Below are 19280 nucleotides of genomic sequence, written 5' to 3'. Positions count from 1 at the left end.
TTTCATCATCCACCAACCTGGTGTTTTCTCTACTCTGAGAACTCCCGCCTGCTCGCCCGACTCCTCACCTGGGCACCAGAAATCCTGCTGGACATTCTTCTTGTCCCTCTGTGCCGATGGATGCCCGTCTTCTTCCAGCGAGGGGGCACCCCTGGAGACAGAGGGGGGGTGCCCGGCCTTCTGCGACAGCTCCCCAGCATTCAGAGACACTGGGCCTCCAGGTGGCACCCCAGGGCCCCTCTCAGCCTTCAGTTCCTCAGCCTCCTCCATGGAGTCAGTGCTCCGGGAGCTCAGGAGCCTCATCCGAGACACAGAACTCACCTCTTTCATCCTCATCAAGCGGTCAGGGTCTGCTCTCCTCGGGGGGGAGGCCAGTTTCTCTTGTAAACTTTCAATCACTTTGGAAGTGCTTCTGAGCCTCTTTTCTGAGCCTGACACACTTGGGGTCCTCTCTATAAAATGGAACAGAGTGGACCTGAAGGGTGGTTTTGTCCCCAGGTCCTTGTGATTGAAGGCCTGGGACTCCTGGGGGCTGGGCTGAGGCTCGGGACTGGGCTGAGGCTCGGGGCTCGGGGCCTTGCTGGGGACAGTCCTGTCCGCACTTGAGTGCTCAGCAGCCCGGGGAGCCCGACGGGCACTCTCCCTCTCCCCGACAAAGAGAGGGCTTTCGGTCCAGCCGCACTTTCTCCTGCCATAAAAGGCGTCCATGGACACCGGGGGGTCATCCGGTTGGGCTGAGCTGGACACAGACTCCTCCCTGGGGGCCTCCGGCCCGCGGGCACTTCCATCAGGCCCGGGATGCTGGTTCTGTCCCATTCTCCTGGCGCCCGGCAGCAGGGACTCCACGGCCACCTCAATGCCCAGGATCCTCGCAGCCCTCGCTTGAAGGGACTCATTCGGGGGGATCTCTATTGCACTCGCTTCTCCTAAAGACCCATCTAACTTATCGGTACTCGGCTTCTGTGCGGGCGGCAGCCCCACAGACCTCAAGTCCGGTGCGGAGAGTCCTCGGGGTTTGCTGGCAAGAGAGAGTGGGAGCAGCGGGCTCCTCTCCCCTCCAGCCCCAGCCTGCCGAGGGGGTGCTGTGCTCAGCTCCCCAGAAATGGAAACACCGGGCAGCTCCTGACTTCCCTGGGGCTGCTTCGGTTCAGCTGGATCGGACGAGGGCGCTGGTTTTGTGTCACTTGACCTAGAAGACGTCACTCTGTGCAGCGGACCCGGGCTGACGGCTAGCTTGTTCATTCTGTGCTCCACCTCCTGGTGCCCCTCCTCTGCGACCGGGCTTCCGTGTGCCCACAGCGAGGCTGCACCCCTGCCACCGCCCAGCCCCACTGTCGTGGGGCCCAGGGACTGAGGCAGGGCGCGGGGCCCCCCGGGCTTCTGCTCCTCGCTCCAGCTCTCAGACTTGCTCTTCACTCTTCCCGGCCGGGCCCCGGGCTCCTCTGGCGCCGGCCTCCTTCGGGGTTCCTCAGCTCTCCAGGCCTGGCTGGCTTCACCGAAGCCCCAGTTCTTGCCTTCGCATGGCCACTCTGTGTCACTGTCCTCACTGCGACTGTCGCTGCCACTCTGACCGCTTTCCTCCTCCTCCTGAAGCTCCTTGTTAAAACTTTCTAGCTGGCTGATCAAGTCCCAGGGGCGCCGGCTAACGGGCTTCAGGAGAAACTGCCCGAACAGCTGCTTACTGTTGCAGGGACCGGTGGTCTCCCCCTTAACAACCTCGCCCCGGGACACGGGGCTGGCCCCGCGGCCACGGCCATCTGCACCGGCCTGACCAGGCCCTGCTTTCGGAGCAGGTGCCTGGTGTATGCAGGACGTAGTCCTTGAGAAAGCGCTGTTGCTGGAGGGGCTGAGGGACATTTGACCTTTGAGGGGAGGCGCCTTTGGCCTCTGGTTCTGATCACTGGAAGCTAACGCCGCGGGCATGTGAGCTTCGGAGGCCAGGGGGTCTGAAAGTCTGGGAGTCAGTACGGCTTTTGGGGACCCTCCCAGCTTCTCAGCAGCGAGGGGCCGTGGGCTTTTGGAGTCGGTGAAAGTGGTTTGTGTTTGCTGATCTCTGTACTGGTGCCCTGGCCACGAGCCAGAATACTCGAGCTCTCTGTGTTTTGTAGGGTGAATGAATCTGAGGTCATTTGTTTGTTTGCCTTCTTCTGGTTCCCCCAGATCTTGTTTCTGGAACTCTGTTCTCCCAACCATGCTTCCTGTGAGAGCTTGCAGCTCCAGGTCGGTGGAAGACGTGCTCAGCAGACTTTGTTCTTGCAAAGCCGGGCTCTTATCAAGCCCATTCTTTTTACCAGTGCTCTGTTTTAAGTCATTGTTGTTCCTATCTATATCTGGCAGATGTGATTCGGATTTAACTGGGATGGAAACCAAACAAAATATTGTCTCGTTCATTTTTTTCTTTGAACTTTTCTTGGTCAGAATCCCAGTTTCAAATTTCTTGAGCTTGGTTCGAGTTTCCCAGGTACTCTCGCCCTGCGGGCTGGGGGAGGAGGCTGGGCCTTGTGTGTGTCCCTGCTGGCCGCCCCCCGTGGCAGGCCACTGTCCTCTCATGGCCCCAAGGTCTCGTTGCTCAGGGAAGCCGCTGTTCTCTGCATCCCTGGGGCGCGGGCCCCACGGCCACCGGGGACTGGGATCAGCGGTGGAGGAGCCACTCACACTGCCTGGCGGGGTCACTGCACTCTGCGGGCTCGAGACGGCGCCATCGTGTTGACTGTGTCCATGCGCAGGTGCCGGGGTGGCACCGGGGCTGGGGTTGTAGGGCTGCCCATCAGCCGTTGCTTCCTGACAGAAGCCCTGCAGGTGGGCCAGTTTAAAATGTCGGATCCGTGGGTCGTCAAAGGGAATATACAGAACAGAGCTGTCATAAGCGGTGGTAGGCCGGGGCTGCAGGGGGACCCCACGAGGGGAGTATGGGCTCACACCATACTCGTTCTCGGGTCCCGGGGGGCCGGGAGGAAGCTGACAACCTGGGCCCGGCAGCTCCATTGGATGCTGCTGCTGACGGGGACCGCCGCACTCGGGCCTGGGCGCTGCATCCTCCACGTAGGGGTTGGAGATGTGCTGGGGCGGTGACCGGTACGATGGCGGAGGCACGTACACCGGAGGCTCTAAACCGGAGTCAGATGCACACAGCTCCAGCCTGGGCTCGTGAGTTCTGCTCAAGTAGGAGACACACAGGTCTACCTGCTGACTGTCTGGAGAGTCGCTGTTTTCCACTCCCACCCTGGAGTGCTGGTGAGAGTTGTAGGATGGGGGCTTGAGGGGTCGCCCAAACTTGGGCCGGGGTAAAGGGACCGAGGAGCCGCTCTTCTCAGGGTTCCTTGTGGATTCCAAATTTGGTGCACAATTTGGGGGATAAAATGGGATTTTAGGAACACTTGGAAAATGTCCATCATTTAATGGAATGGGGATGTCCATGCAACTCAGGCTCTCGGAGGAAAGAACCCTGGGCAGGGACTGGGATTTCCCTTTGCTTTGGGAATTCAACGCCTGCTCTCCTTGCATGAATGGGTACAGATCTTGAAATAATTTCTCCCCATCACCATCGGACATCTGCCTCCCTAATTTCCTTGGCTGGTTCCAGCTCTCGAGGCTTATATTCTGCCACTTGGCAGGTCCCGCCATTCTCAGCTCTTCTTCCCAAACTGCCTTCTTCATCACATTCTCTGTCCTTCCTCCAACTTCCCATGGACCCTCCCTTGCGTGGATGGGCAGACCTTGTGCTTGGGCCATGCCTCTGACCTCCAGATCTTCTCGGTCCCTTGGCCCCAGCAGGCCACTGACCTCCTGCCCTCTTCTTCTCCAGTAGGCGTGGTCGTGAGCAGTCTGGGGCTGAGAGGACCACCTTAGCACGGGCTGATGATAAAACCTACAAAACAAAGAGGCACAGAGGTTATACCAGGGCAAGAATCACATAGAAGAAACACGTCCTTCTCTGCTTCTGTGACTGGCGTTCCGAGTCAAACTCAGGTCAGTACTTCTGCAAAATATCTTCCTAACCAGAGTACTTAGAGACTTTAAAGAGAACATGTCCCACTAATTATGGTTGGAAGGCAGCCACGAGTTTTGCCACCAAGGGCCTAGGAGTGGCAGCAAGAAGCTGCCCACAAGAACATGAGGATGTTGGTGGTACTTGAGAATGTCAAGGCTCTTAGAACTTCGAAGTGCCCGAGGGAACAAGGGTCAACTCGAGAGCAGCATTTCTCAAAGTGTGGTCATGGGCCACTAGGAGTCCACTCCCTGCTGAGTCCTGACAACTGAGCTCTCCCGGGAGTTCATCTGGGAACCTGCTTCTCAGAACTCCAGCCCAGGGCCATGGTTCTTAACTTCAGTGTGAGCAGGAAGCATGAGAAAGGGTTGCTCAGGCACAGACAGCCGGGTCCCATCCCCAGTTTCTGATTCAGCAGTTTCAGGTGGGACCCCACAAAAGTGTATTTCTAACATGTCGCCAAGCAATGGGGTCCCAGGCACCCCACTCTGAGAACCATCACGGCCAGTCACTGTGAACCAGGACTTCATGTTAGAATCCAGAGGGGCTTCCCAAGTCCCGAGGCCCAGACATATCCCTGCTCCATCACGTCAGAGTCAGAGAGGCGGGAGGTGGAGCCTGCAGTGGGGTTTCTCCAGGTACCCGGATATTCCCAGTGTGCGACTGAGACAGAACCAGGGCTTCAACAGAGTTCCTGCACTTCCCTGATGACATGAAGCCCCCAGTGGGTTCATTAAATACACACGTTACCAAGTCTCTCCAATAAAAGTTCAGATTCGGGAGGTCTGGGTCAGGGTCCAGGTGCCCACATTTGTAGTGAGCACTCCAGGGGAGTCTCATCTTAGGTGATGTAGGAAACACTGCTCAGGCTGACCTGGAAACTCACCAGGAGAAGAAGGGCTCTGTCGTGCGCCAGGACCCCCGGGCAGGCAGGAAATGGAAGTACCAAGTGCCAGCCTGCTCCCAGCTTGCCGCCCGTCACCTGCCCGCATGTCAGAATTTCCTTGAGAGCCCCCCAGCCTAGCCAGCAGCACGACACCAGTATATTTTGCCATTCCCTCAAATGATCCTAGCACGCACCCGGGGTTTGGAGTCACTGTTCTAACGCAGCCGAAGAAGAAATCTGCACAGCACTGATGCCCTGCGCAGAAAGTCAGAGGCTGCTACAAGTGACTGGAGGCTAGGGGGCTAGTTTCTCCATAGCGCGGAGAAGCCATCAACCCAAAGACATCATGGCACGCTCAACTGCTCTCATTAACAGACAGTGTTCCAACTCCAAAACCGCTACTGGGTTTTGAAATTATAAAAGCAATATGCATTTGTTGTCCAAAATCTGGAAAAATAGAGGAAAGTACAAAAGACAAAACCTGCTTGTCATCTTTCTCACCCAGTGACAGTTATTTTGATACATATGCTCTAGGCCTGGTGTAGGTGAGGATGTGGACTTTCGAAGAGCCGTGGTCTCTGCTAGGGATCTGGTTTATGTGGACATTTTCCTGCACGCATAGTGCGGCCAGCAGCTGCTATGTACGTGGCCGTTACTACGTGCTTGGCCCACGCCACGGGCCTTCTATCCGTTAACGCACCTGCACTCCCGAGACAGGAACTGCTGTCATTCCCACTGGACCAAGGGGGAAACGGAGGCACAGAAGATAAGGAACTTAACACTAACATGCACTTGGGCACGTATGCTGTCTCAGGCACTGTGGGAAGGATGCCCAATTTCCACTGCTCTCTCTCCCTTTTGCAGATAAGGAAACTGAGGCACAGAGAGGTTCGACATCTCTCCCAAGTTACACAGCTTGCAAGGAGTAGAGACCGCTTCAAACACAGTAAGTGTGACCCTGAATAAAGCCCATTCGGGTAGCCACTCCGTGTCACGTCTTCCGATGTAATGCAAAATTCCTCAAGTGCATAATTTTAAAGGATGGTTGTTAGTATTGTATCATAGGGACAGGATTCCTTTAATCACTGTTAGGCCTCTGTAGAGGACATTCCAACACTCTCTGAGAGGCACTATTGTTCGCAAACACTAAGCAGGTCGCAGATTATACAGAATAAATCCTTAGAAAAGGAATTAGTAGATCAGGGGCGTTATGCTGTCTCTATTGTCAAATCTGCCCTTAGGCCCACAGTTGCAATTTACTCTCCCCCCCAGATGCAGAGGAGAGCCAATCTTGCTGATCCTTTCCCATCTCTGGTTGTTAAAATTAAATTGTTTCCTTATTAGATAAGTGGAAATAACTCCTGATTGGTTTCAGTTTGCATTTCAATGATTACTAGTGAGGGTAGCTTTTTTTTTTTTCCATGTGCTCAGGTGTCCTTTGTGGTTTCAAAGGATTTCTACAGCGCAGCCCACTTTTCAGCTGACAGTGGAGTGAGGATGGTGGGAACGGGGCCTGTGGGGCCGCTGGTTCTGGGCAACAGCAGGTGAAGGCCTGGGGTGGGGTGGGAGGGTGAAGAGCTGCCAGGAACTGGCTGAAAGGGGACCATTCCCAACACCCGGGTGGAGGCTGCTATTCCGAGAGCCTGGATGGTCAGTAAACAGTAAACATCCATGATCGTCATCATCATCATCATCATTACAGGCATACCTCGCTTTACTGCGCTTCTCAGATCCGACCGTTTTTACAAACGGAATGTTCAGGACTTCCATGGAAGAAGTCCCTGCAGATGGAGCGGAAACAGCAAGAGAACCAGAATTAGAAGTGGAGACTGAAGATGGGACTGAACTGCTGCTGTCCCGTGAGAACACTTGAACGGATGAGGAGTTGCTTTTTACGGACGAGCAAAGAAAGTGGTTTCTTGAGATGGAAACTACTCCTGGCGAAGATGCCGTGAAGATTGTTGAAAGGACAACAAAGGATTTAGAATATTCCACATACTGAACTGATAAAGCAGCAGCAGGGTTTGAGAGGATTCAGTCCAACAGTGAAAGAAGTTCTACTGTGGGTCACACGCTATCAAAGAGCATCGCATCTCACAGAGAAATTGTTCATGGGAGGGAGAGTCGACCAGTGTGGCAAACTTCACTGTTGTCTCATTTTAAGAAATTGCCACAGCCACCCCCACCTTCAGCAGCCACCAACCTCGAGGCAAGATCCTCCTCCAGCAAAAGGATGATTCGCTGAAAGCTCAGATGGTGGTTAGCATTTTTAGCAATATTTTAATTTTTTAATTTTCTATTTTTTTAAGTAATCTCTATGCCCCACGTGGGGCTCAAACTCATGACCCTGAGATCAAAAGCCGCATGCTCTACCAACGGAGCCAGCCAGGTGCCCCCATTTAGCAATATTTTTTTAATTAAGATTCTATTTATTTATTTGACAGAGAGAGAGACAGCGAGAGAGGGAACACAAGCAGGGGGAGTGGGAGAGGGAGAAGCAGGCTTCGCGCCGAGCAGGGAGCCTGATGCGGGGCTCAATCCCAGGACCCTGGGAACATGACCTGAGCCGAAGGCAGATGCTCAACGACTGAGCCACCCAGGTGCCCCTAGCAATATTTTAAATTAAGGTACGTACTCTGCTTATTTAGACATAACACTATTGCACACTTCAAAGACTATGGTGTGGTGTACACATAAGTTTAATATGTATTGGGAGACCACAAAATTCATAACCGGACCTGCACTCTCTCTGAGGCATGCCATCATCAGTACCACCATAGTCGTGGTATTTTGGAATTACTTCTTTGCCTCAAGTCCTGCTCCCACCCCCGCTCCAGATAACTTTTTAAGCAGCCACTTAAAGCAAAACTGAGTTATCGGTTGACAAAGCAGAAAATACTTAAAATCGGTTTGAGGTAAAGCGTTTGCCACTGAGCAATCTAAATGCTTCTGCATTTACCACTTACACAGAGTGGCGGTGGTCTTAACACGGGGCACGGCTGAAGGTCAGCTTCTTCGTTTGCTCTTGCTGTTGCTGAAACTGTGTTCTGAGCACTTAGGATTTGAAAGCTTAGCAGAACCCTTCTTGGGACAGGTTCCATAGGGACCGGGCAGGGTGGAAGCCCTCACCTGCACCCTCCTTGCACAGCCCCGCCCCCACCTGAGTGGGCCAGCAAGTCGCCACCATGCGCTCCGGAGGCCACAGGCCCTTCCCTGAGGAAGTCCTCTCTGACCGCCCGTCCATCACAGATGCCCCGAGAAACAGCAGAAGATGCACGGACTGCAGGGTCTTAGACTCTACACGCAGTCCAAGGGCAAGACTGAACCACTGCGACTTAGTAAGAAGTGACAGTTGTCATGGACCCAATTAAGAGAGAGTCAAGAATCTCCTTTCTTGCCTCTGTTCTTCAGCAGATAGTAAGTGGGCTTTATATACCACACAGCTTTAATAAGCACCGTTCTTACTCCTTACAGTCCTATAAATATTCTCCTGGGGCACCTGACTTTATGAGAAAAACCACATTGTGTGGCTTTTGCTCATTTTCTCAATGGATATTCTGGTTTCTCAGTAAATGTGTGGTGTGCTTAAGTGCCAAGAGGTGGCCGGGATCCCAAGGTGCTATTTGTCTATGGACGTTCCGTGAACATGATCAGAAGACAAATAAAGGATGACATAAATAGGGCAAGAATAGTCAGACTGTAACTACCTACACTAGTAATGTAGTCAGTTTTCTTCCCCACCTAAAAAAGTTATATTGTATCACCTTAACTTTGTCAAAACTGCCCTATCTAACTAACCAAAATGGCTAAGCATTCTGGATTCAACTTTTTTCTATTTGTACAAGACAAGGTCATCTGGGAAATAATAAATAATCTATATAATAGAAAATGCTAAAGAACCTATTTAACAAACATCTGTCCTGTACCCAAGATGGGCCTGACTCAGACAGGTTCAAGTGGACCCCACCTGGTGACAGTTCTGGTCAATTTCTCCCTCAGATAAGTTATCAAGCATGGATATCTACTGGCTTCAATATGTGATGTCCATTCTCCGCTAAATTGTGTGTTCCCTCACATGGCTTCAAGGCCAAGAACATTTTCTCGTACCTTTGAGGAAATGAGATGAGATCAAATTTTTCTTTTGAAAAAAATGAGAGCTAATAATTTACATCTTAAACAAGTTAACAATGGGACGTTTTACAAAAACAAGCTGAACACATTAATACAGGGTGGGAAAAAGATAAGAAAAACAAAGTGGAATGTGAGAACTCAAATAAATTGTGTGGACAAGTTCAAAGAGACAGCAGGGTCTTTCTACGGAGCGCCTGGGAAAGCAGGACAGAGGTGAGGCAGACGTTACACTTGCTGACAGCCCCACGCCTTATCACAGAGAAGAAACAACTGATAAAAACTGTTTGGAAAGTATCTGAAAGGTGAACACGTGAAAAACAACATGTCCAAAGGAAAAGAGGCAAGCCCATTCGCTGACTATATAAAAGCTAATGGTGAAAAAAAAAATAAGAGACATTTCTATGAGTACACTCATGACTCATTTTCAACCACAGCAAAAAATACTGTTCTTCTTTTTTTTAAAAAAAAGTAAAAGCCTACTTAGAATGGCAACATTTGACGTGACTTGTAAACACGGTTTCACACGCTCCAGGATCACCTTCTCAGTAGACTCCAGGTCCTCAGGAGCTGTACCAACTTCTCATCCAGGCACACAATAGCCTAGCTCTGCGTCGATACTGGTGGGCATGGGAGAGATGCCCTCCCTCCTCCATGAACAAAATCCTGAACCTGGTTCCCCGGGGACAGCCCCCAAAGCCTAGCCAGCAGTGCTTCCCAGTGGAGGTCCGGGTGGAGGGTAGGAGGTTCCACTAAAGTGGACTCCAGGTCCTGTGATTTCTTCCAGTTGGCAAGCCTGCCAGCCTAGCAGATGCTGGTGCTGCCGATCGCCTCCCCACCCTACTGGTCACATCCTACAGGATGTGGGGGACAGTTGTGGCACTCTGCCAATGCTATTCCTTCAGAAGCCACTCCCTACTCCAGATGGGCCCATCTTACCCAGATGCACAGTCACTTAAAGAGCCTCCCACTCCTCGAAGGAGAAGCTCTCTTCTTCTAGATTGGCAGAGGCGTTGGGCCATCTCTTTAGAGTGACTCATATTCACCAGTCCCCGTGTGAGATGTCTGACATGTTTCTGTGATGGGGTCAGCCATCTACTGCTACGGAATTTGCTCTTAATGCTCCCCGGGCCTGGAAGCCTGCAACTCTATTTTTCAGTGTGCCCTGGTATATTCAATACGCTATACTGTGTAAATAACCCACTGACCCAGGGTAATAAAAAGGTAATTTTGGAAAGGAAAATATGAGGTCAAGGGAAGAGTAAGACTCACATATGGAGGGTAGCATAAAGATCAGTCAGAGAAGATAAGGCTCCTTTGGAAACATTATGGATCAATATCACTGTTGAGCAACAATTCAATCTGAATGAGAATTGTTAGTTGTATTTACTACCGGTTACTAGTCACCATCTGATAAATTTCTTAGCGGCAAGAAGACGACAGAGCAGAGGGGAAAGAGATGCTGGTGCCTGCAGTCAGGCCAGAAGGAGCCCAATGAACCTATGTCCGCCCCCAGGGAGGGTTGCTTCCGGTCCACAGGAGGGTCAGGGCTGTGGTCCTGCCCCGGGCTACAGGGAGCATCGGTGGCTTTGGGCTTCTCGGTGCACCAACAGGGAGGGTATGGCAATGCCCTGAGGGGATCCTGAGCACCCAGCCCACACGCCAGCTTTCCAGACTGTGCCTTCCGCAACATCGCTTCCCTTCGCTTTGTCTCCGATTCTTCATTTACACTCCAGCGATGGGAATAGTTCCTTCCTTTCTGAGTTCGTTGGGAGGGCTTAATGAGAAGATACACTCAAACTGTTTAGCGAAGTGTCTAACATACAAATAAGCCCTTGGTTTGTTTTGTTTTTTTTTAAAACAAGTATTACTATTATTAACCCAATTAAATTCTCAGCAGCATCGATCATTTTGAAATTCTTTTCCTCGCGACGTCCGAGGAAGGAGGTGAGGGGCACAAAGGAAAGAGAGAAGAACTGAGTGTTTGTTTTATGTGATGATTATTTTAGATCCGTATTGTCTTTTCGAAGTCGTAATCAATGGGCCTTCACAATAACAGGAAATAATGATATAGCTGACTGTCATAACAAGACTCCGCCCCTCCGGTGATGGCTGGTCTCTAAGGAAGAAGCTACACCCGCTTCCACAGTGATGATGGAGAACAGACCAATATTTAGTTTATTAAAACAAAGCAGGAAGAGCAAGCTCTGACCCATTTTTTTGCCCATAACTCCAATAGGTGAGGCATATACTGAATTTCCCCTTTTCTCTTTAATAAGGACATAGTTCTACTGTGAAAATGTCTTCGCCGGCGCAGTCTATATGGTGTCGCCATCAACAATGAAGAAAAGCCACCCCTAATTTCTCGCTTCTCTTTCACGATCCTATCGCCACCAACCCCGTGCTCACGTGGACATGCAGCGAGCCCTCTCTGTGCCTCACAGGTTAAGCTCCGCGCAGCGAAGAGTGGGGGAGGCAGCCGCCAAGGAAGGTCAACCAGAGCCAGAAGGGGCTAGAAGGGACGAGCCCGCTCTCTGTGTAGACAGACGAGGACACTGTGCCCATCGTCAGGTACAGCAAGTACACGTTAGTGCATCAGCTCGACTCTGGTCTCAGGTTCTTTGAACCTCGTCAAGAACTCAGAGGTATCATCATCTCTGAAACAAAGTAAACTGGAACTAAAGACGCACTCAGGGCTCTTTTTGGACCTGTGTTTCGTCTTCTTATCACCCAGTGCGCCTCTCGCTTGGGTATCTCCTGGCTTCCTTAATGGACCCAGTTCTCTGACCAAAGAAGGCGCTCGACTCACAATTCTCCTCTTGACCAGGGCCCAGCTACCCAGACCGATGAAGCTCTAGGCTGTGCTGCTGGAGCCTCTCCATTAATTCTGAAGGCACCTCCTCATCGTCATCGCTGTTCTTCCTGAAGTCTCACGTTCAGAGGGTCTACCCTGCTTCTTGTCGGGGAGCTCTGGCAACAGGAAAGCTACGTTGAGAGTGTGTGCCGGAGAGGGGACCGGCTCCAGGCACGTCTGGATGGTGGCAGCGCTTACAACCAGAACAAGGCACCTCACAAGAAGGGTTTACCAAAAAGACAATGGGAAGCATAGGGGGTCGGAATCTGCCATGTGTGTCCACGAACTCACCAGCTCAAACAATTCGGACTTTCCTCTGTGAAGAGATCAGAATAATACCACCTAATAATTAGGATATGAAGCAAGCAGCTAAAAGACAAATAATGTTTGTGGAAATATAATTTTGTAAAGAAAAATAGATACATGGAAACAGATGTTAAACTTGAAGGCTTCCTTTTTGGAAAACCATTATAAGCAGGCTATGACTTGAGAGAAGCTTAAAAAGCCTCTGAGAAGTGACTGTTTCCCATATCCAGTAGCACCATCGAGAGCAGACGTCTGCTGATCAAATAGAAACCTCCCAAGATGAGGCCCCGACCACATCAGAGACTCATCTAGGTTGCTACGTCTCTCCTCAGTGACGCCTGCCACTGATGACAAGATGTAATTGCAAGTTATTCTCATGGTTAACTAACAAACAGCTTTACCAGAATTCCTGGGGCCAAGCAGAGAAGAACCTATTATGGTATGACTTTCAGATCCAAACTCCCGCTATGTTAAGTTATTTTACAGCTTCCTCTGATTATAGTCTTTCAGCGGAAACACAGTAAGGAAACCGTGAATGCCTGATAACGGCCTTCTACATATTTTAAAGGTAGCGAAGTATTATTCAGTAATGGCTACTTACATCTTAAGCATGCCGTTTCTTCCATGTATAGATAACAGCTCGCTTTTCCCCATGCCCACTTCCTCTGGTCTCTCCTTAATCTTGGTGCGTGCGCGCGCACGCGCACGTGTGGACAACCCAGCCTTGGAACAACACAGTATGTGCATCGATGGCTCAACTTCATGCAAACTGATGAACTAAAGAATACCTCTCATTATAATCTTTGAACACAGATGTAAATGTAAGCTTTCAGAAACCTCCTTTCCATATTGCCAGAGGGAGGACACAGACGTTACATACGATGCACTCCAGAAGTATCTGTGGTTGGTTATACGGCAAAAATGAGGACATACTAAAAATCTAGCACCAAATCACGTGATATATAGAATGCTGTCTGCAGTTTTAAGACACCCATGGTTTTCCAGCTATGAACCTGTCGATCCTGTAGTGACGTCTGATGTGGCCCGTGAGGTTCTTCCTGTACCATGGGAGTGACTTTCATGCAAAGCCTGCAGCCAGCTCTGGCAGTACAATCTGCTAACTGAGACCATTTAGGAGTGGTTTAGCCTGGAGATAAGCTCTCCAGAGTAACTGACTTAAGGGGGAAATGCCAAGTCTCTGGAGTTACTAAGTGAATGACCTGTGAAAAGAACACATGTTTGGGGGTGCATGGTCAGCACTCGCCTCCCTCACCCGCAGCCCCTTTATCAAGCACAGGTGAAGATCAGACATCCACATCTGGTCATCCCCTCCTCCCCATCCACCCTCTCTTCCCCTATCCAGCCCCTGCTCCCTGTCCCCACTGATGGGACAGGGCTGAGAGGTGCTAACCAAGGCCCAAGCCCAACTACTGAGTCCTTCTCTCAAAAATTTAAGAGGCATGGGTGGTGGTCATCAGGGGCTTCCTGAGCTAAACCATCGTGTAGAAGCCAGAGCAGAACAAAAGTCACTCTGAGCCAAAGTTACTAGCCAGTAGGGGCTGTCAGTGCAGGGAAGAGGCTGGTCTGCAAAGGAGGGAGCAGAAGCACCGGGAGATGCAGAGCCAGGCGACAATGGGGGACAGAGAGCGGAGAGGCCCCCAGGGGAACCACTCACGACCCCGAGAGAGGGCGACTGACTACCGATCTTGGGTCCCAGCTTTCTCATCCCCACATCAATGAGGCCCCGCTCATCTTCATTTCCTACCTGTGGGTGCTCCGCGAGACTCCCCATTACAGCCTCACGACAACTTGCCCCTGTCATTCGAGCGGGCTGGGGCCTTGCACCCACAGAATCTACAAAGGAGGGACACTTTCCCTGCTGAGGCTATTCGGCCTCCTGGGACTTTTGCTGAGTCCCGTGTCTGTTCCTTCCTTTCCCTTCCACCCTGTTCGTCCCCCAGGAGGTAGTGATGTGGACGAAGCCATCAAAACTGCCTCTTCGGCTGCCCAGCCTGGGAAGTCGGTGCCCCTCTTTTCCACAATGGAACCTTCCCAAACCAGCCTTGCCCAGGTCCTCTCGCTGGAAAAACCTTCTCTATTTCCCATCCCGTCTTCTCCCAGTGTTCTGAAATACTCAGCATTTCCACAACTGCCTTGGCATAGAAGTACTAGGTTTCATCCAATTTATTTTAAAAAAATGTGTTGAGTGTTTAATAAATGCAAAATTCCTTAATAGGAGTTAGCAAAACCAGAGATGAATTCGCAATGGTGTCAGCTTTCGGGAAGCGGACAATCCTGGGGACCAGGAGACAGTGCTGGTAGAACACCCGGGAGCGAATCATTCCCCCAGAAGGCAAGCTGATAGGACGGGCTGCTGGTGGGAGCTAGGGAGGAGGGGCTAGGGAGGAGGGCTCTGGGTCGTCCCAGGCAGGGCTTGGTGCATGGAGAGCACACAGCGGTGTGCCCAGGAGAGGGCACAGGACTCGGGCTTGGAGGCGGAGGCCCGTGGGGCCCATCCCGAGCTGGGGGTTGACATCACAGGCAAAGTCGAGTCAAGGCTCCATATTTGAGGTTTGTTTTCTTTCTCAATTTAACTGGATCTAACCAGCCCTTACATAAGAAACGCTCTTGGAAGCCGAGGTTAATTATTGAAGAAAAGACCGAAGTGCATCATTCTCACCAGACTACCTTGACGTTCGAGGCGTGCCCCCGACGTGGGACAACATGGCCCTTACAACACACACGGAGCGGCAGCATTGCGCACGCGCGTCTCATCTAGGTACGGCAGGATGCATTCCTCATGCAGCGCCCCAGACAGGAAAGGGACGCAGCTGTGCTCTGAGAGCCACTGCACATCCGCGCATGCCAGGGGGAGGGCAGAGGACAAGGAAGTGAGAGACGACAGTCCCCCACACGGCAGCAGAGAATCCCATGCCCCTTTCAAACGGGGACAGGCCTCATGTGGGGAGAGCTGGCCACCAGCCTGCCTGGCAGCCCCGGCCTGAGGCCCGAGCCGGGCGTCCCTCCGCTGTGGCCCCGAGTGAGTGGCCCTTACAACATGCTCTGGGCTTCATGTCCTTTGGCTGTAAGGACACTGCTAACCTGCCATCCTACCAGAATAAGACAAACCCACCTTCTTTGGGCCGCTGTGGCCTTCCCAACCACTCTGACCATCTTGTTTGGGGAGGCCGTGGGCACTGAGGCCAGGCCTGCGGTGTGGGGACACGCTCTAGGGCAAACCTCACCCCACCCAAGACACTGCCAGAAGAGGAGGCCCTCCTGAGCCGGCCTGGTCTGCTGGCTTGGAGTTGGGGGCCCCACCTGCCCCTCCAGACCCAGAGACCAGCCCCAAGTATTACTGTGTGGGAGAGGCAGGAAGCAAGACCTAGCAGGCTGAAGGCTGGGACTTGGCAGAGAACCACTGATTCATCCCGATTCAGAATTCACATAAGCCAAAGTACTGTTGGGTTTTTTCTTCAATTTCCAGGCTTTAACTCCTAGCACCTATTTATTTCCTCTCGAGACATTTTTTTTCCTGAAAAGAAATTCTCCTGCCTACCTTTCTGTTCGCTTTTCTGTTTGCCTCCTGTTTCCAGTTCTCTATAAGCTACTAAAGAAAGAAAACATCTTTTCAACTCAACCCAGGAAGCCTTGCAGCTGGTCTCTGAGGCTCTGGGCACTGGCATGGAGTTTTGCAAACATGTATGCATATTCTTTTTACTCCCCAAGGCAACCTTCCATCCAAAAGCTACCCTACATCTCATAAGTTAATCAGCCAACCTCAGAAATGGGGTGGGGGTGGGGGGAAATGGCCAGATCTGTCGAGAACTCTGTCATCTGTATGAAGACATCCCAGTGCTACCCAAAGCTAATTACCTGAGCACTTTACTCATGACAGAAAGAAAGACTGCCTATAGATCCGATTATGCCTACCTACCTAGAGGCTGGGCTGTGAGTGCTGTGGTCTCAACAGCCTGTTAGCACTAAGGGACTAGAACATCTGAGCAGGTTGTAGATGAGGCTGGGAGCCACGCGGCCCACCCAGAATTCTAGAGGGGATTTTACTGCCCCGTCCTCTGATCTGTGAGACTGAGGGAGACCCCACACAGCCTACAAGGCCCATGTGCAGGGATTCCACTGCCACAAATTGAGTCTCCTGCTCCTCAACAGTTGTTACAACGGTGGAAGAAAGAACTGAATCCATGAGCACACGTTAGACACACTATGTATCCAGCACTGTAACAGGCAAATACACAGGAAGGAACAGACACGGTGGAGAGCCTCAGTGCCCTGAAATCCGAGACAGAAGGCACAGACACACTCAGCACAAAAGCTAGAAGCAACAGAAGGCAGGACAGAATCGTGCACAAGTCTGCGTAGGTGATTAGGGCTGTCCTAACTCTGCCGACTCATGCGTAAGCGGCCTCTCCCCAAATCCAGCGTGGGCAGGTATTTCAGGGCACGTGGCTGAAAAGAGACTGACGCCCAAGACAGTAGTGGACACAAGTGTGAGTCTGAAGGGCAAGGTTAAAAAAAGCAGCTTTAAGTCTCTTTCCATTCCGGGTTTCCTCCTGACCCTGCCACATCCGTGGTCGGAGAAACAGAGCTCCCGGGGCAGCATCAGCCCGCTCGTACCTCCCCGGGCACCAGCAGGGCAATCGATCGCCTTCGCTTTCACTTGATAACCAAGGTGCTGAATGCTGTACATTTTAAGAATAAAATCCCTCCCGTTTTCATCTGAAAGCTGCCAACCAACAAGGAAGATCCTCTCCGTGAAAAGGTGACTTTGAACCATGGGAGGTGGGTTCATTTCCCTGAGACTGAATTCACTCCCCTTTTTGTTTGCTTGGTTTTCTGTTTGTTTGTTTCCTTTGAAGACAGGCTTCTGCTTCCATTTGTGTGTGGGTCCATTTCTTGTCAGTTATGCACAATTACATAACATGCTCTCCACCAGCAGAGCCCTCCTCCCCCAGGCTGAGCCTGGTCCCAACGCAGTGCTGAAGACAAACACACTTTTATGAAGTGATGACACGGGTTTCCTCTCGCCTCAAACTGTGTGCATGGGGGTCGCAGGGCTCCTCTCCCATGCTGGCTCTGTGGCAAGCTGCCCGAATTCCCTCTTTTTTAGCCCTCCCTCCCCCAGCCAACCCGCCCTCTGGTTGGTTGTAAGAAAACACCCACAGATACAGCTGTATTCAGACGGGACACCTACATGGGGGCTAGTGTGTGCAAGGGAAAGATGGGTCAGGAGCCAGTGGAATTATACGCATATACAAGAAGAAAGGTTTTCTTCATCACACACGGAGGGCGATATATATACCTCTTTCAACTCTGTAATGTACACAAGATTGAAACCTATTAATAAGAAAGCCTAATGGACTAGGAATGTGTGCCTGACAGAAACTAGCTTTTACAGAGTTTCGAAATGATTCCTAGCTGAGGCAATATGAGCAGCTTATAAGGGAAAAGAGAGGGCGGGTATTAGAATGCCGTGTGTTTCACGTGATAGGATTCATTTACTCACCACTATTTACCGAAGGCCTCCTATGGCCAGGCCCTGGGCTCCGTGCTGCCTGAACACCCCAGATACCCCAGTGGAAAGAAGTGTCCTTGTCTCTCACGCTCTCCCTCCCCGGCTCCAGCCAAACACAGGCACTGAGGGATCTGACTTCCGTACCCACTGCCAAATCCCCAAGACAAAAGACAATGGTGGGTTCACATGGACGCTTACCCCAGCTCAGAAGCTCGAGAAGAAATGCTCTGGGGCTCTCCATGGGCTCTGGGAGCACGGTGGCTGTTCTCTGAGGTGCTCACGTGTCCCTTCCCTTGGGACGGCTTGCTGGGGGGGAGGGCTGCCGGGCCATGGTCACACCCATTCAGCAGGCCCTGGCCAGCTCTGGCACGGCTCCTCGCTTGCCGGTGGCCCTCGCGCTCATCCTCACCGGGCGCTGGGATACTTCGCGACACCTTGTATCCATGAGAAATCAGGAGGTCTTCTACGCTGTACATAATGTCCCGGCTTCATCAAAGCTCAGCCCCTGGGACCGTGGCGCTGGCAGGACCCACACTGAAGGGACAAGAGAGAGCAGGTTTGTGAGGAGTCACCGATGCTCCCGGAACCGCGCCCGACACCTCCCGCTGCCTTTACTCCGACCAAAACCAGGGGCCGGTTATGCGCACAGCACGGTGCCCGCATCGGCCGGGAAGAAGAAGCAAGGATCGCTCTGCCTGAAGTTATTCTCCATCACATTCAACCCGAGAGGGTGGCCGTGGACACGGCACGGGCCCCGAGAGACGTGGCGGGAAACCCGGGGGCCCCACCCTCTGCCGGCAGCCTCTTGTAGCAGAGTCTGGAACCATGTTTAAGCAACGAGATGATTAACAGTGTCCACCATTCCCTCGCCCCTGTCCTCTGAAAACAAGGGGTGTAAGCAGCGAGGACAAAATAAACACAGATTTATTTTTGTGTAATTGTGGGGGAAGCCACAATTACGCCTGGGAGTCTCTAAAAAGAGCAACGACCAGCGCCCAGTTTTACCTTATTACCCTTCGTGCTTCTATCCTGTAGCCCTACGTTTGGCTCTCCGAGGGCCGAGCGGGCCCTGTCAGCAGCCGAGCCCTGACCCAGGAGGGGGCCGTGGGGGAAGCCCCTGGACGGCACCACCGCGGGGACCCCACACTTCTCCCCTCCCCCGGGAAATCTGTAAGAATCAGATTTCTCCCCAAGAAATCTTGGGGCAGCTTTTCCCTCTCTGAACCTGGGGTGGCCACATCCCAGACCCTAGCAGGGTATATGACCTCAACAGCGCCTCCTTCCTGGGGGCCGCTGTCCTAAGGCCCCAGCACCTGCCGAGAACAAAAGGAAGGGACTTGAGAGCCCATGTGTAAAAACAGGTGGGGCTGCCATGTTTATTTTTACACAAGGGAATCTTCTTTCCTGTGTCTTCCGGCGGTTCTGGGATGGGCCGCGCCTGGAAGAGCTGCAGGAGGAGGCCAGCGGCAGCCCCGCTCGGCTGGGGCGGAAAGCGCGCTGGCAGCCCCCGCGAACAATGGCCGGGAAATGCCTGCGGGCCGCGCACAGGTGAAAGGGAGACACATGTGCTTCCTGCCCGTGCCAA

The 19280-nt window shown here is 52.1% G+C and overlaps 1 protein-coding gene across 3 annotated transcripts in view; it reads right to left on the bottom strand.

Annotated features, from left to right (window-relative positions):
* The window catches only part of JCAD (junctional cadherin 5 associated), a 77638-nt gene that overhangs the window by 10399 nt on the left and 47959 nt on the right, over window positions 1-19280 (bottom strand). For all 3 annotated transcript variants that reach the window (XM_036099641.2, XM_078075316.1, XM_036099640.2), the window contains exons 2-3: window positions 17894-18229; window positions 69-3868 (exon numbers count right to left, since the gene is read on the bottom strand). In XM_036099641.2, coding sequence (XP_035955534.2) covers window positions 69-3868; window positions 17894-18171 — 4078 coding nt within the window. In that variant the 5' untranslated portion in view covers window positions 18172-18229. The remainder of the gene's footprint in view (window positions 1-68; window positions 3869-17893; window positions 18230-19280) is intronic.

Source organism: Halichoerus grypus, chromosome 6 (assembly GCF_964656455.1).
Source record: "Halichoerus grypus chromosome 6, mHalGry1.hap1.1, whole genome shotgun sequence".
In the NCBI taxonomy this organism is placed as follows: Eukaryota; Metazoa; Chordata; class Mammalia; order Carnivora; family Phocidae; genus Halichoerus; species Halichoerus grypus.
Note: the sequence above shows the minus strand (reverse complement) of the source record. Positions and strands in the feature narration are given on the sequence as shown.